This window comes from Lissotriton vulgaris, chromosome 10, assembly GCF_964263255.1.
Source record: "Lissotriton vulgaris chromosome 10, aLisVul1.2, whole genome shotgun sequence".
Lineage (NCBI taxonomy): Eukaryota > Metazoa > Chordata > Amphibia > Caudata > Salamandridae > Lissotriton > Lissotriton vulgaris.
The window spans coordinates 887,765,825-887,783,473 of record NC_141698.1 but is presented as its reverse complement, the minus strand read 5'-3'; the positions used below and the strand labels follow the sequence as shown (position 1 = coordinate 887,783,473).

General features: G+C 42.3%; 1 protein-coding gene across 3 annotated transcripts in view; it reads right to left on the bottom strand.

The window, feature by feature from the left end:
- Window positions 1-17,649, bottom strand: part of AKAP9 (A-kinase anchoring protein 9) — a 1,796,561-nt gene that overhangs the window by 1,181,833 nt on the left and 597,079 nt on the right. For all 3 annotated transcript variants that reach the window (XM_086941844.1, XM_086941845.1, XM_086941846.1), the window contains 2 exons: window positions 6,677-9,115; window positions 3,417-3,630 (listed from right to left, as the gene is read on the bottom strand). In XM_086941844.1, coding sequence (XP_086797970.1) covers window positions 3,417-3,630; window positions 6,677-9,115 — 2,653 coding nt within the window. The remainder of the gene's footprint in view (window positions 1-3,416; window positions 3,631-6,676; window positions 9,116-17,649) is intronic.

Genomic DNA, 17,649 nt, shown 5'->3' with positions numbered 1-17,649 from the left:
TGATTTAGAAATTGGAGGTAGTTCTAAAAAGAACTTTTTTTTTTCTTCTTTTTGTTGTTTTATATTTTTTTTGTGTTTTTTGAACTTTTTGTACTTTTTTTGGCTTTTCAAAACAGTTTTATATATTTTTTTGTATTTTTTTGGGGGAGAAACAAAAAAAGGGAATTGAAACTGGCTCAACTGGAGCAAAAAAACAAAAAACCCAAAAAATTACTTCTTTTTGGGGCACTTGTGATTATCACCTGCAAGGACGATGAGTTTCACACTTTGTTCCCCATAGGAGATAAGTTTGCCACAAGCTTTGCAAGTAATTTTAAAATCAGCAAACCTCGGCTGAATGCAAGGCATCACCTCAGATGTTTCTGGTTGCGAGGAAGTGGGTTGGTTTCTTTGGGAGGGGGTCCTTGATGAATGGGGGAGGTTACTGGCCAGTTCCCGGAACTCTGCACGAGAGTAGTTGTTTGGATGCTTTCTTGTCATGTGCCGAATCATGGTATAGTTACCAAAAGAATATTTCTTATTTGGGTTGCCCCGTGAAAGTTCATCATTGCAGATGAGGCAAGTGACTTTGGGCGCATTCACCTTTTTTTTCCCCTCTGGAATTGAAAAAAACTCCCAAATGAAGTGTGGTTTGGGTTTATAAGGTGTGTTTTCTTCAGGCAGCCATCTTCTTCTCCCCTCCTCCTCTTCCTCTTCCTCTTCCTCCTCCTGTTCTTGACCACCAACATAATTTGGAGCTGGTCCTCTTGGTGGTTGTGGTGGTGGTGGTGGGGCAGATGCACCAGCTGATGCTACTAATGAAGCCATTTTATAGTACAAAATATTACTCAAAGAGCAAAAAAGTAGACAGAGCAACAAACAGGTCTTCCTCAGTCAAAGGACAAAGTCAGAATAAGGAAAAAAGGTGGGGTCTTTCATCATTTAGAAAAAAAAACTGTCCTGAACCAATGAGAAGTGTTATTTTCAGGTCACAAGACCAGGGGCTTCATCATTATGAAACCAAAACTGTTATGAACCAATGAAAAGTGTTATTTTCTGCTCACATGACCCGACGCGCTTACGCTACGCGCCCGGGGCGCGCCCGGGGGCGCGCCCCGGGTCGCGCAGCGTAAGCGCGTCGGAAGTTTACGTTGTGCGATCGTATTCGCTCGAGTACTTCCGGGTGCGCTTACGCCGTGCGTATCACGCGGTCGCGGCTACGCGATACGTCACGATTATGTTTTCGTTTGCGATATTGGCGCTTACGGGACGCTCCCCGGAGCGCGCCCCGGGGCGCTTTGTAAAAATACGCTTTTCGGGGCGCTCCCCGGGGCGCGCTCCGGGAGCGCTCCCCAAAATAATTTTTTTAAAAAAAATTGGGAAAATTGTAGGGACAGGTAGCTCTATTCTGAAGTGGTTTGTAAAAAACATTAACTTTAGAAAAATATGTATTGTGCTACATTGGGCTTAATATATGTTAGAGCCAAAATGTAGCCCAAATGTAGCCCAAAGTAGCCCAATGTAGCCCAAAGATGGCCACCAGAGATCAAAAATTGAAAATGTAGCCCAAAATTCAACTAGATGTAGCCCAACTGTAGCCCAATGAGAAAATGTACCAGAGTGTTAAAAAGAACAACTAGAGTGCTAACAGTCTTATTTATAAAGTGAAACTTATAGTTAGGAATTAGCATTAAAAAAACCTTTGAAATTCACTGAAAAAACCATAGGTTTCACACCAGTTATAGTTAGGAATTAGCATTTAAAAAACCTACTAAATTCACTGAAAAAACCATAGGTTTCACACCAGTTATAGTTAGCTGGAAATTTTACTGATATAAAACCATTGAAATTCCCACGTTATAGTTAGTCGGACTCACTATAACTTGCGCGTGCAATGCACTGCTGATGACATCACATATTACATCACTCATGACATGGTCAGTGACATCACTCATGACATCACTGATGACACCATCCTTGTGACACAGTCACAGACCTCCTCTCAGTGTAAAGTAACCCTTGAGACACATATTCAAAAATAGAAACTGAAATTTTTAAAAAATGGACATACCTATATCAGTTACAACAAGCAATTCTGTACTTCCACTATCTATATACACATCCACTCATTCACCAACAGTTCTATATAGTCACTCATACATATACTCACTCATCATATGAAGAGATACACCTATACATCCTGTTACACACCGACATTCATCCAAAAGTTACTCACACACATATTCACATGTGCAAATAAACTATTGAACAACCATTTATTTGAATATAGAGTTATACACACACTTCCACCTTACTTTTATTGAAAATTACACATATTTATTCTCTTAAACAATCACTTATAGAAACACATACTTATTTAAACAGGAAATCTTACAATCTCTTACTCTCACATATACTCACTTATATACATCAATATTCATATATACTAGATTAAAACATATGTAGTTACTGATAAAGACACTAGTGAGACAGTCATTCACTCACTAACAAACACATATAGACACTCATCCACCCATACAGTCCTGTACATATGCTGTCTTCAAAACACATACAAACAAAGAGTCAGTCACTCATGCATCTATGTGCTAAGTAATACCCCCACCAAACCATATAGACACTCATACTGATACTAATAAAAATATCAAATAACCCATATACATACGCATGTAGCTACTTATCAACACATGTAGTCACTTATACACAAAGTGAAACACTAATATATGTATTTAAATATTTAAACATAACTCACTAATATTTATTTTTCAGAAAGACACATATTCACTGGATGGTGTCATCAGTGATGTCATGAGTGATGTCACTGACCATGTCATGAGTGATGTAATATGTGATGTCATCAGCAGTGCATTGCACGCGCAAGTTATAGTGAGTCCGACTAACTATAACGTGGGAATTTCATTGGTTTTATATCAGTAAAATTTCCAGCTAACTATAACTGGTGTGAAACCTATGGTTTTTTCAGTGAATTTAATAGGTTTTTTAAATGCTAATTCCTAACTATAACTGGTGTGAAACCTATGGTTTTTTCAGTGAATATATATATATATATATATATATATATATATATATATATATATATATATATATATATATATATATATATATATATATATATAGACACCCATATATACATTCACACACATATATATACACATACTAGCACACACACATATACATACACGCACACACACATATACATACACGTACACACACATATATATATATATATATATACACGTGCACACACATATATACACATACACAAATATATATGCACACACATACATATATACACACACACATACATATATATATATATAAAACTTTATAAATAAATATATACACACACACACACACACACACACACACACTCTCAAAAGGTGATAGGAACATCTTACCTGAATGTTGTCGTAGCAAGTTTTGTAGTTCTTTCTGGTGCAGTGCTTGAAGCTCTTTTTTCTCTTCTTCGCTGCTTCTGATCAAATTGTTCCTAACTTCTCTCAGAGCTTCTTCTTTCTCTGTTCTAAGGCTTTCACAAACCACTTCCAGATGAGCAGAATGAATTTGCGTAAGACTAATGCGCTGGGCCTCCATCAGCAACCTTACATCCGCCTAGCCGTGAAAACAACTATGGTTTAATAATGAATACTTGGAAATACACTTCTGGCAATATAGACACATAGTGGACCTAGATCAGCAATAGGCATTTTACCAAGCACGCGTAAGTGTGGTATGAAGGATACTAAGTCAAAGTTTTTTGGTACAGATTCAATAAAAGAGCAGTAGATTCTCATTTCATATAGAACCTTAACACAAGCTTAGAAAGGAAATGAGCAGAGCAAGCCGGCATATTTTAAAAGAAGCACATTAGTTAAGGCTAACAAGGCTCAAGTGTGGCTGAAATTTAGACAGTGGAGGGTGAGCAAAAACCAAAACCAGGCACTCCCTGACATGTGATACAAAAGGGGATGATGGATGGAGCGTTTGAGCAAATCAAACACTCACCCCCAGTCAACTGATCTGGGTTTAATCCATCACCATTCTTTAGCTCACTCAGCCACCCCAGTTCAGACATGGCCATATGCAAATCAAGCCCACATAGCCCACAGAGCTTCGCGTAAAATATCTTACAAAGAAGTACCAGTTAAAAAAAAATAGAGATGGCCAAGGAATTCTTGGATGGCCTGAGCTCTGTGGCTAGCTCAAAAATCAATGATCAAGACGATCAATATGGAAGTCCTTGCGGGGAATTGTGGGTCTGAGAAAAAAAGGTGGGCAGGGGTACTTTCGGGAGGAGGTGTGGGGGCAGGGAGATGGGTTGGCAGGCTTAGAAGAGACTTGCTGTGGGTTATGCACAATAATAATCTTTGTTTATGTCACCCTTTTCTGCTCCATTGGGCCTACCTGCAGTGAATAAAAGGGTAATCTAGAAGCGGATTTAATATTTTGGAAACTTGTACACTATGGCTCTGTGATCAGGCATGTTGCTGCTGACAGTACAAGACAGTGTAAAGTGTCCATCTAAAATTCCTGCAGTTGTGTTTACTCAATAAAAAGATTGCAAGCAAAAACAACAGGGAAATGCATTCTTAAAAAACACAAAGCATGAGTCAGAACAAGAATGCAATTGTAGGGAAAACTCTGAAGATGAATTTATGTTGAGTTCACAAACAGGAATCCATGGGCAGTGCCGCTAATAGTTTGGCACTTAGTGCCGTAAGATGGGGTGAAGACATTTCAAGACCTTGATGATCAAACACTTTATGTATATAGTAGTATAGACGCTTCTTTTTAAACTTGGTAATGAGTACAAAGTCAAATATTAAACTACTAGTCTATCTCAATGGTACATTTTACGCAGTCTTTCGCCTTAGAATAAGTAGCAGAGTTCAAATATATGTATGACTGACGGCCAATGCCTAATTGACTTTGCTCCAGGCTGCTTGAGCAGGGTCTGGTGGACCCAGGAGTCGGTGTTTGACCTCATGATCACAGGCACATATATCGGGGGGTCCACTCAGCCTTTTCACCCTGCCAAGGTCGATAAAATGAATGCCACTGAGTTGGGTAGAAAACATCTGTTATTTATAGGCAAGATGTCCCAGCGGGTGAGAGGGCCCTTCACAAATACACGTTATGTTAATTACATAAACCTTCCAAGCGCTTTTGAACTCATAGGTCCTTCCTTCAAAACGTAAACCTGCCAAAATAGGATTTTCAGGAAATACATTCTGCAGGACATAATGCCCAAGCATTCCTTTGCTATTATTACCATATTTGATTCAGTTTACACTTGTCAAATATTTTGCATGTAAAAGTGAAACACACAAAATTGACAACATTTGGCAATGTACTGATAAAATTACAAACTATGTGGATTATGTGGAACAAAGACTATTATCAATTCTAATCAGCTTCTATCCTGTTTTGCATTCTTAAAGAGTCAGACTCTCAAGAATAATTTTCAATACAGCGCGTATTTAAACATTAAAATCAGCAGTGACTATGTTTGCAGAGGACCTCAAATCGTAACATCTGTCGGGTGGTGAAAATTGTACATTTAGTCAGAGCTGAATTGCGGAAAACCAACAACAAGTGTCATGACTAATGGTCTTACAGATTGTCTGTAACATAGGAATGATGCATTAGGTCAGTTTCCGTATTTATTTGCAGAGGTCTATATATTTTGGCTACATACAAAACATTACAGTCGATTGCCCCTGTATAGCCTTCCTTTTATTGGCTGAATAAAAGTGTTGATTACTGGCAGCATTTTATTGATTTTGTAGCCAATTATTAGTAGCTAGGGAACTTTTAACTGCACCACCTGTAGAATCTGCAGGGTACATAAACTTGCTGCTCACCTCTAGAGACCAGCTACCAAATGGCCTAACATTAGAGATATTACTTACATTAAAGAGGCAACATAAGCAAAGAGTAATGAAGATTAATAGGAAAATCAATCAGACGCACAACATCCATCCAAGGAACGCTTATTCAATAAGGAATGCATCCAAAGTAAGTATATACAGCAGTAGTAAAGACTAGAGTATATACTTACTCTGGACGAGTTCCTCATTGCCGAACACAGCTTGGCGAACTGGTCTATCTGCTGAATTTCATTATTGCGAACATCCTTTTCATACTCATAAGTCGAGATCATTATTCTGCATAAGTATATCTTTGAAGGTTGCCAGAACTCACTACATTTATCCTATTTGGACTTTATTTGAACTTGATTGTGAACTGAGGAGGCCTGTGATTGGGCGAAACGAGTTGGCTGCCCTCTTGTATACATTGAAGAAGAATATAAAGGATAAAGAAAACTGCTTGACCATTATTGTGCACCTGATTGTCGTATTAATCTTCCTCACTTATCTTGCCTCTCTAATGTTAAAAAAAAGTAATTTTATTGACTTTTGCTTTGTATATGATACATTTTGTATAAAACAATACTAGAATAGGACACAATACATTATCATTGTTGAAAAAAAGAGAATCAGATGTTCTTTCAGGCTGAACATAATACACCTCTTGAAAAGAGCATAATACACCTCGTGAAAGGAGACCAAATTAAAGGTGAGGGAACATAGTTAGTAAAAAAAAAAATATCATGAACATGTTTGCTTAATGGATGTGTCGACTCCTTTTGACATACCTGTTCAGACTTTAGTATATCGAGCTGCTGCTGAAGTTCATCCGTTCTCTGGTGTGCACTAAGAACTAGTAGTGACTGATGTGATAGTTTCTCAGTCGCCTGATGCAACTGATCCAACAGAGACCGATTTTCTTCAATAAGTTTACTATGTGCTTGTTTGTCTTTATTTGTGGTCAATAACACATGAAGGGACCTATCTAAACCAGAAATTTCTTCCTCATTGTTTTTTACTACTGTACCTGGAAAAAACTGTGGGCTTACATTGGAAATAAAGAGGTCGGTTGAAGTATTTTCTTTCTCTATAATGATGTCATGGTCACATGCTTTTTGGCGCTCTAACATATTGTGACTGCTCCCTTCCAGTTCTTTACATCTCACCAGCATGCTTTCTTTCTCCCGTTTTAAAAATGAGACTTTCTCATTCAATTGAACAATTTCAGTATGTTTTAGGTTCAACTGCTCAGTTACATTTGAAAGCCTTACTGACAGTTCTAGTTTCTCCCGCTGAGCGATCTCAAGTTTTTCCATTAATTCTGTTGTGTCCTTTTCAACAACAACTCCGCCATCAGTGTTATCAGCACTAAAAGCTGGGCTGTCTTTAAGGTCTTCAAGCACAATTTTCTCTACATCCAACACTGCGTCTTGGTTTTTCTGCAAACGTTTCAGATCTTCATTAAGGGCTTTCAACTTGGATTCATATTCTGTTTCCTGCTTAATTTTACTCAGTTCTAGATCAGTCTTTACTTTTATAAGGCACGCATATTCTTCTTTCAACTCCTGATAGTTGACTTCAAAATTTTTCTCAGCAAAGGAAAATGTGTTCCTTTGTCGCTTGATCTCCTCTTTAAGCTGAATGTCTTGTTTTCGGAGTTGTTCGTTTTCAACAGTAAGCTTTTCTATCTCTTTTAAGAATGTAATATTATTGTCACTAGAGAAAACACCTCCAATTGAATTTAATGGTTCTTTCCTAGTTTCCAAAATATCTTGTTCCTGGTTCTCTCTTAATTTCATGTTTTCATCTTCCAGAAGTCTATTGTGCATCTTTAGCTCTGTACACCTTACATTGAATTGTTCTTCTTGATCCTTTAGCTCCTTCTCGAGCAGCTCAACTTTAAGCTGAAGCTCCTGAACTTCTTCCTCTAGAGAACCCTTTTCTTTTTCTCCTTTTCTAAGAATCTCTATCTCCTTCTGAAGTTCAAGTATTTGAATGGACATTTCTTCAGATTTGGAATTCACAGTGGATTGATGCAAATCATTTAGTTTTGAAATCTCCAGCATTAATTGATTCTGTTTAGTTATTAGGGAGTCATTTTCATACTGCATAGCATTCATTTGTTTCTGTACACTATCTAGTTGATGATTATACTGCCCAGCCAAGTTATCTTTTAGGTTTTCAATGTTCGTTTTGTGCTCTATTTCTAAATCCTCCCTAAGCTTAGACAGCTCTTCTTCATGACTAAATAAAAGCTGTGTTCGTAGTCTCTCTAATTCAGATTCCTGAGACTCCGCCATTCTGTCCAAAACAGCATCTTTCTCCCTTTCCATCATCTCCAGTTTAATTTTATAATTAGTAACCTCAGCCTCATGTTTTGATTCCAATTCTTTGATGAACTCCAATGCTGAAGCAATCTGAGCATTTAGATCGTCAATTGTATCCTGGAATTTGCCTGCTTCACTAAGTTTACCTTCTTTGTCAGCGATATTGTCTTTTGCTCTACGAATTTGCTCCCTTAAGTACTCCAGCTCCTGGAGAAGGTCGTCAATCTTTATCTGCAAAGAAAGCTTTTCAGAAGACACTGTTTCAACTTGCTGTGACAATTCTTGTGTAATTTTATCGGTTTGAAAATTAGCGTCTTGCAGTTTTACATTTAGTTCATTAATTGCAGCATTCATTATATGAACTTGTTCCTCATTTACGGCTTTGCTTGATGAATATTCCAAACTTGTTCGTTTCTCCTCTTCTCTACATTGGGCTGTCATTTTACTAATTTCCAGTGAATGCTGATTGACCAGTTCTTGCTTCATCTGGACAATCTGCTGTCCATACATCTCATCTAATTCTGCTCGAAGCTGTTCCAGCTTTTTCTGCATTTCCATTTCATTTTTTTGTGTCATCTCAATTTCTGCCAGACTGCCTTTATGATATTGTTTCTGAAGAGCTTCAACAGAGCCCATTAGCTGCTTTATTTCCTCTGAAGACTGTCTTTCCTTTTGTTTGGAATTAGTTAGTTCTACTGTAAGATTGTAAGTCTCTTGGTTTTTTAGAGTTATCTGTTCTTTTAATTCCTCTAGAGAACTGTTAGCGGCTAACAGACTTTCTTTAAGCTGAAATGCATTATTTTCTGCTATTGTCAATGTTCTTTTTAATCCTTCAATGATTTCATCTCTTTCTAGCAGTTCCTTTTTGTAGCGGTTTTCAACTTCATTTGAACGCTCCACCTACAAAGGTAACAAAAGATTTTAAATCACTTTAACATACTTCAAAAACTAGTCAATCATAACCATGATTAAGGTTAACAAGTCAATCTGATTGTCCTAAAATATATTGTTTATTCAAATTGAATTACTTTTCACCCTAATTAGATGATTATGAGCTCTAATAAGAGATACAAGTTCGTTTTGAGGTAAAATAAATAACAGGCCAAGTCAACTCAAGATTTACATTACTCCATGCTGACATGAAACTAACAATTACAGGTGGCTCTATTATCTGTTGTTGGTGCAGATATGAACCCAGTGTCATCAATACATTTCCAACGTTTTAGGAAATTCCAAGTAAAAGGTGGCAAATGATATCAGAATGAACTTCACATCTTGAGATAAGCATTGTATGCTTGAGGGCCATGCCTATTCCTTTCTGTGCTCCCTGAGAAAGCAGGCCCAAGCATGTAAATCGGCTCACGTTCAAATTAATAAAACAGGCCACCAGAAAAGTAAGTAACTAGGACATGAGCAAAATACAATGGTAATCGCATCCAAAATACTATTAGATGAAAACAATTTATATCACCAATACACAAACAAATGAAGCATCGCTTACACCCAGCTAGCTGCCTTATGACTCCTAATGTTTTGGGAAAATATTGTAAACTGGAGCAATGTTTTAAGGACTCTCACGGTCTAACATGATCAACACCCCTCCATTACAGCTGCAGCTACAAACATCATAAGGGACATGTCACTGCTACCTAGACTTTAGAGAGCTCCCTTAACCTGCTCCTGATTATACCAGGAAACATCTTTTCTACAGCTTATCAGTCAGGATGGAAGAGGAACCTGTGAAGTATGAACAGGACTACTATGAGGCAGTGTGCACCAGAAACATTCATCATACTTTTTCTGTCCAGGAACACTGACAAATAAAACAAAAGAATTAAAGTTCTGCGAGACCCGCCATCAATAACACCCGGACCTACTACGAACCCCAGTTTTAAACACTGCAGCAACTATAGACAGCTTTACACGCCGCAAGCACTACTTTCAGGATTGCTTTCCGACGCTTTTTTATACTGGAACATTTAAAGCGTACCCGAATAGTACGTTCATAATCTTGTGAAAACACCCGATCAGGACCTGGTTGGAAATATCACCGCTCCCCCAACCCCGCCTCTCATGACCTCTCAACACCCTGCTTGACGAAACACGTGTCGGCTGGTCTCATGTTCCTAATATATGCATTCCAATAAAACGACACAAAAAGAACACATCTGTGTGCCTCCATCCTTATCATTTGTTTGTGATCATTCATATCACACTGACTTGTTGTGTGCATCGGACTTTGCTTATAATTAAAACAAAAGGTTGTGGGCAGGTTCTGAATGCTGCGATATCTTTTTTAATGGACATTTCATTGTAAGACTAGCTCTAAATTTGGCAAATGCTGCAAGAACAAAAATAAAATTGTGAAAAATGGTGTTCTTTCTTTTAGGATTACACAGCACTTTCTGATGGGCACATAAGAATACAGTAGTTACCACAGATGTTAAGAAAGACGACAGAACTAGGCACTGTTTTCAAACTGATGCCTTTGTTCAACACATAGGATCTATCTCAGCATATGGTTTTAAGAAACATCCGAGCCATATTTTGCTCGAGTTTTCCTGTTTTTTCACTGCTCTGTATGCCATGGAATGTGAGTTACAACAGTACACAATTGAAACTGGAGCAAATTTGGAGTTACCTACTGACACATTAATTAAATTTTGGTTTTACAGTGTTGTTCTTTTATTATTAAAAAGGCTCATGTCTTGTTGAAATATTTCTAAATGATGCCCTTGCAGTAAATGGCAGTGGATAAGTGCCGTTGCCATTTTCATTCACACAGTACAAATAATTATTTGTTTTAGTTCATACAAAATGTATTATACTCTTTTCTAAACAGAAGCCATATTTTTCGGGGATCATATTTCCTCCATACTCAATGTTTATCCTTTTAGGGGCAGCTGCAGTCCCCTCTACTGCAATCAGATCCCCGGAAACATACCTGCATGGATCATGAGGTGTTTAACAGCCCATTTTATGCTGTCAGATGTTCTTGGTGACCTGAGCTTTTGTGAGAGAATAAATTGTCTTAATATCAGTGGCAGCTATCGATTTAAAGACCTGGTGAGAATAGGGGAAATTAACAAATCCTGTGGTACCTCATGCGACTACATGCCAGTATTTCTCACGTATTGGTTAAACACACACCATTGCCCAAAAATGCCTTTTACAATACTATCCAAGACTAAATCTGAAAAACAGGTGTACTGGGGTTACTGTACAGTATAATAGCCTGCTTGGTGACCGCTGAGCCTGATTCAGGCGAGGTCACCCCCACTCCGCTGCTCCTGCCCGCTGCTCTGCTCTGCTGCCTCGCTGCCGCATCGTGGATCTTCCCCCCTCTGCTGCCTCGCTGCTGATTCTAGTGCCGCCTCTGTGTTTCCCCCGTGTCTGCTTGTTGCCGTGTGAGGCATTGCCGCCTCTGTGTTTCCCCCGTGTCTGCCTGTTGCCGTGTGACTAGCCTCTACCTCCTGTGCTGCCCTACCTTCATGTTGCCTTTTCGTTTTCCCTCTGCCTTGCCTTGCCTCCACCACCCCCTGCTCCCCCCCTCTGCTCACCTCCCCCTACCTTGGTTGCCGCTCCCTGCCGCCGAGCCGCCCCAGTCTCCCTTCCCGCCACAGACCTCCGTCGACCCTGCCCCCCTTCTGTCCATTGGCCGCCCCGCTCCCGCCACCCAGCTGACCAGCCCTCCCGGCTCCTTCTTATGACGCCCCCAGAGTGACCGTGCAGCGGACGCGCGCAGCGGGAGCACCGAATGAGCGCTGAAGGTGCGCCAAAGGTAAGCCCGTCTGCGCCCGTCCGCGCCCGGACCGCGCCCAGTGCCAGGCCCCCTGGTTCCCGCAGACCCCAACCCACCTGCCGGACCTACCACGCCTCCGAACTCATCGCACTCAACGCCGGCCGAACCCCGGGCTGCTACCGGGCCACCACGAGTCGCACCCAAGGACCCTTCGGCTGCCAGTCCTGCAAGTTCACCTGCATCCGGACCTGCACTACATCTGCTCCGACCAAGACGAGCAACAGCAGCAGCCACCTGAAGTGCATCCTGCTCAACACCCGCTCCGTCCACAGACACGCCGTCGAGCTCTGGAACCTGCTCGACACAACAGCCCCAGACGTCGCCTTCCTCACGGAAACCTGGATGAACGCCTCCTCAGCGCCCGACATCGCTATCACCATCCCAGACGGCTACAAGATCATCCGGAGGGACCGCATCAACCAGACGGGAGGAGGCATCGCCATCATCCACAGGCACACCATCCGCATCACGACCAACACCGACGACACCCTCGCACCAGCCGAGCACCTGCACTTCCAGATCCACATAAACCCCAAGACCACCCTCAGAGGCACCCTCATCTACAGACCCCCGGGACCACGCACACAATTCAGCAAGTACATCGCCGACTTCGTCAGCCCGCACGCTCTCCCCTCCGCTGACTAAATCCTCCTCGGGGACCTCAACTTCCACCTGGAGAACAACAACGACCGCAACACCACCTCCCTGCTGGACAACCTCGCGAACCTCGGACTCAAGCAACTGGTGACCACCCCCACCCACTACGCCGGACACACACTCGACCCCGTCTTCTCATCCAGCAAGGACATCGCCTTCAGCCACGCCACCGGACTCCACTGGAGGGACCACAGCTGCGTCCACTTCAGCTTCAGAAGGACCATGATCCACCACCACCAGCAAAAGGTTGCACTCAGAAGCTGGAACAAGATCACAGCCGACCAGCTCGGTACCTCCCTGTGCAAGAACCCACCCACCAGCACTACGAACCCCAGCCAAGCGGCCACCAACCTCACGAAGTGGATCGGCGACTGCGCAGACGACCCGCCCCTCTGAAGACCCCGCCGAGCAGACCCGGCAGCAAGAAAGCCCCATGGTTTAACGACGAACTCAAGAGCTCCAAGAAGAACTGCAGAGCACTCGAGAAAGCCTGGCGCAGAGACCCAACACCGGACAACATGACTGCCCTCAAGCTCGCCACCCGAAAACCTCACCAACTGATTCACGCCACCAAGAAAACTGCATTCAAGGAACGACTGGACAACAACGCACACAACAGCAAGGAACTCTTCAACATCGTTAAAGAGCTCTCCAACCCCAACGCCGGAAACAACGACATCACCCCTTCGCAAGACCTCTGCAACTCCCTCGCCTCCTACTTCCACAACAAGATTGCGGACATACACAACAGCTTCTGCACTCAACCGACGCACGCCACGACCAAACCACCGCCCCCCCCACCACCACCCTCCACGCCTGGACCCCGGTCAGCACCTTAGAGACCGTCCGCACGATGAACTCCATCCACTCCGGATCTCCGACCGACCCCTGCCTTCACCACGTTGTCATCGCACCCCACCAGCGGGACATCATCAACACCTCCTTCGACACCGCCACCTTCCCGGAGAGCTGGAAGCACGCCGAACTCAGCGCTCTACTAAAGAAGCCATCAGCCGACCCCACCGACCTAAAGAATTACCGCCCCATATCGCTGCTCCCGTTTCCTGCAAAAGTCATCGAGAAGACCGTCAACAAGCAGCTGGCCCCCTTCCTCGAGACGAACGGATCCCTCGACCTCGCGCAGTCTGGCTTCCGAGCCAACCACAGCACCGAGACCGCCCTGATCGCAGCGACCGACGACATCCGAACCCTGCTCGACAACGGAGAAACAGCGGCCCTCATCCTCCTTGACCTCTCAGCCCTTGACCTCTCCGCGGCCTTCGACACTGTCTGCCACCGCACCCTAGTGCAGTGCCTCAGCAACATCGGAATCCAGGAAAAGCCATTTGAGTGGATCATCTCCTTCCTCGCCGGAAGGACACAGAGAGTCCGCCTCCCCCCGTTCAGATCAGAAGCCACCGAAGTCATCTGCGGCGTTCCTCAAGGCTCTTCGCTCAGCCCAACCCTCTTCAACGTCTACATGAGCCCCCTCGCAGCCATCGCACGCCAGCACAACCTCAACATCATCGCCGACGACACCCAGCTGATCCTCTCCCTCACCAACGACCCCGCCACTGCCAGAGCCAACCTTCACGAAGGGATGAAAGAGGTAGCCGAATGGATGAAGAACAGCCGCCTGAAACTAAATTCGGACAAGACGGAAGTCCTCATCCTGGGATCTTCACCCTCCGCCTGGGACGACTCCTAGTAGCCCGCCGCCCTAGGCAGCGCACCCAAACTAACAGACCACGCACGCAACCTGGGCTTCATCCTGGACTCCTCCCATGACCAGACAAGTCAACGCCGTCTCCTCGTCGTGCTTCAACATCCTGCGCATGCTACGTAAGATCTTCCGGTGGATCCCCACCGAGACAAGGAAGACGGTCACCCAGGCCCTCGTCACCAGCCGTCTGGACTACGGCAACTCCCTCTACGCCGGAACCACCGCCAAACTCCAGAAGAGACTCCAGCGGATCCCGAACGCCTCGGCAAGACTCATCCTGGACATCCCCCGTCACAACCACATCTCCAGACACCTGAAAGACCTGCACTGGCTCCCGGTCAAAAAGAGAATCACATTCCGCCTCCTCACCCACGCACATAAAGCCCTACACAACCAAGGACCAGGATACCTCAACAACCGCCTCAACTTCTACACTCCCAAACGCCAGCTTCGATCGACCGGCCACGCCCTCGCCACCGTACTCCGCATCCGAAGAGCCACCACAGGGGGAAGGTCCTTCTCCTACCTCGCCGCCAAGACCTTGAACTCCCTCCCGACCCACCTCCGCCTGACCCAGGACCACCTCGCCTTCAGGAAGCAGCTCAAAACCTGGCTGTTCGAGCAGTAGCGGACCCCCCCCCACCCTCCAGCGCCTTGAGACCCTCCGGGTGAGTAGTGCGCTTTATAAATGCCTTGATTGATTGATTGATTGATTGCTCTGTGCAGGTAGTACTACACTTACTGAGTTAGTTCATTGCTGATGTTGTGAGGAAGGGGAAAGAACAACAATATTTTAATGAAAAACAAAAACAAAACTCAAGCAGAATAACCTTAGACCAGTCTCTTTTGCTGCTACTTTGTATTACAAAGTTACATTGTGTTAGCACCTTGAGAAAGAAATTTTAAATGATTCATTGTAACTCACTTTTCTTTTTTATGTGGCATTTTAGTTTGTGGGCGCGTACAGGTGTTTATCGTTTACATCAAAGAGGGCTAATAGTCATTTTTGGGGAGTTTATCAGTTTTTGTAGGTTAAACCTAAAACAGAATAGCTTACATATATTATAGGCATTTTCCTGAATTTGCATATATTGGGTGGCATTGCAGCCTTGTTAAAATGTTTGTTGAATTCTCTGAGATTTCTAACCATATCTCCTTCTAGTATGTTAATATGCAATTGTTATATTGTTCTCTCTATGTGTTTACTGATGAATTTAATATTATTTCTTGACCTCTCATAGATCACCAGCTTTTCAAACTCCAATAATTGTAAGTAAGCGTTCTGGGTGCAATACCAAATGGCTGAAATCTCCCATTAGTTATCCTGTATTCACACTTTCGCTGTTTAAATTCCTTTGATTTACCCACATAGATACAGTGCATATAATTTGCATCTCAATCAAGCAGGAAATTTTGGTTGAATAATAGCCAGAGCAAAGTCACAATTATAAAAAAAGTGACATGGGATATGAAGCTATTGTCTATTTCTGATGTGCACAGTCTTGATATTGTGGTGCATTTAAGACCAGCGAGTCACTTATCAGATGTTCTTTTTATCTTGAAATGAAAAATGAGCTTTTGTATCCTGAGTTTGCTTCTCTCTAGAACTAGCCACAATGTATTATTATCTTCAAGATCAAAGCTTGCTCTAAATTGTATGGCAAACATAATAACTGTACATGGCACTGCTAGAACAAGACCAACTTTTAAGGTTATCACCAATGAAATACCCTTTGAATTGGTACAGACCTTTCATGTTTCAAATAAAGTTAAGCAGTTTCCATTGAAGGCGATTCGTGGACCATTCTTGGATAACAATTAGTAGGCACTGTCATGCATTTAATAGTCTGGAGAAATCTTTCATACTGCCACTGATAATACTATCAATTCAAAACACCTCCAGACTAAATCCAGCTCACCACCTCTAGGAAAGCATTTTTTAACAGGGGTGGACTGTTACATAGCGATAACAGGGTGAAATACAGATGCCTAAATATCTGACTTGTCCTCAGCCTACTAAAAAACCGTATGCCTACTCAAGGTTTGGGGCTGACTCAGCAACCTTAGTGCATAGCTGCCCTGCACAACTTAGCTCATTTAGGTGTAGATAGAGATATTGGATTCCAAAGGTAATTCCAGATACCTGGTTCGAGCACCTAACAGGTGCCCAATAAGGCCAACTATAGATTGTATTGTAATTGTATTTATATAGCACTTATTACCCCAGACGAGGCGTCAAAGCGCTTTTTCAGCGAGTAGCACGCTACTCCGGGACCCATAGAGCATTAGTTTTGAATTGGTATAGTGAAAGAACAATTGTTACTTACCTGTAAACAGGTGGTTCTCCAGTATTGGTGTCTTTCATAGATTCACATGCTTGAATATTCCCCGTCGTCGAAGTGGGAGTCCCACGGTAAATAAAATAGCAATAACATACTAATAGCATATGTATGTAAATACATAACACATAAAATATATACTAGAAAAATATAGTAAATACCCAAAAACAATTCCTACATAGGAATACATGGTAGAGAGAGAAAACACTGGTAACACATTCCTGTATTTATGTTAGTCCAAACTACAGCCAATCAGGCGCCAGCACCCTTCCAGAACCACCTCCTCAGAGCTCAGGCCCTCAGATTTTCGTAGCACAAGAGTGACAAAAGAGTCGATGAGGAGAAGCGAGCCTCTGAGAGGAGGTGGGTGGATCGCATGTGAATCTATGAAAGACACCAATACTGGAGAACCACCTGTTTACAGGTAAGTAACAATTGTTCTTCTCCAGTATTAGGGTGTTTTTCATAGATTCGCATGCTTGAATAGAATAGAGAGCAGTAACAGCCGAAGAGGCCCGAATTGCCATGCAACAGCATGGAGAAAGTCAATGAGACAATAATACAGTCATGCAAGTACTGATAGCAATCATATACAAGCATTGGAAATGCAATAGGTCTCGCATTAGGAAAGTTTGAGCTATTGGTCTTATAAATTACATTTTTTATTTATGTGTTTGTTAAAATAGCTAAATTAATAGCTCTGGCATTCACAATGCCAATAGTTATAACTTTCGCAAATGTGACACCTATAGCATTTGTAATGCAACATGTTTTTTTTACGTGACTTAGATGTATTAATATTACAAATAACAATGGCTTTTATTTTTTTTGTTAAATTAATTGTTAAACAATTTATTTAATTTGTAATGGCAATAGCTTAAACTTTTGTAAATAACTTTTGTGAAGATTATAT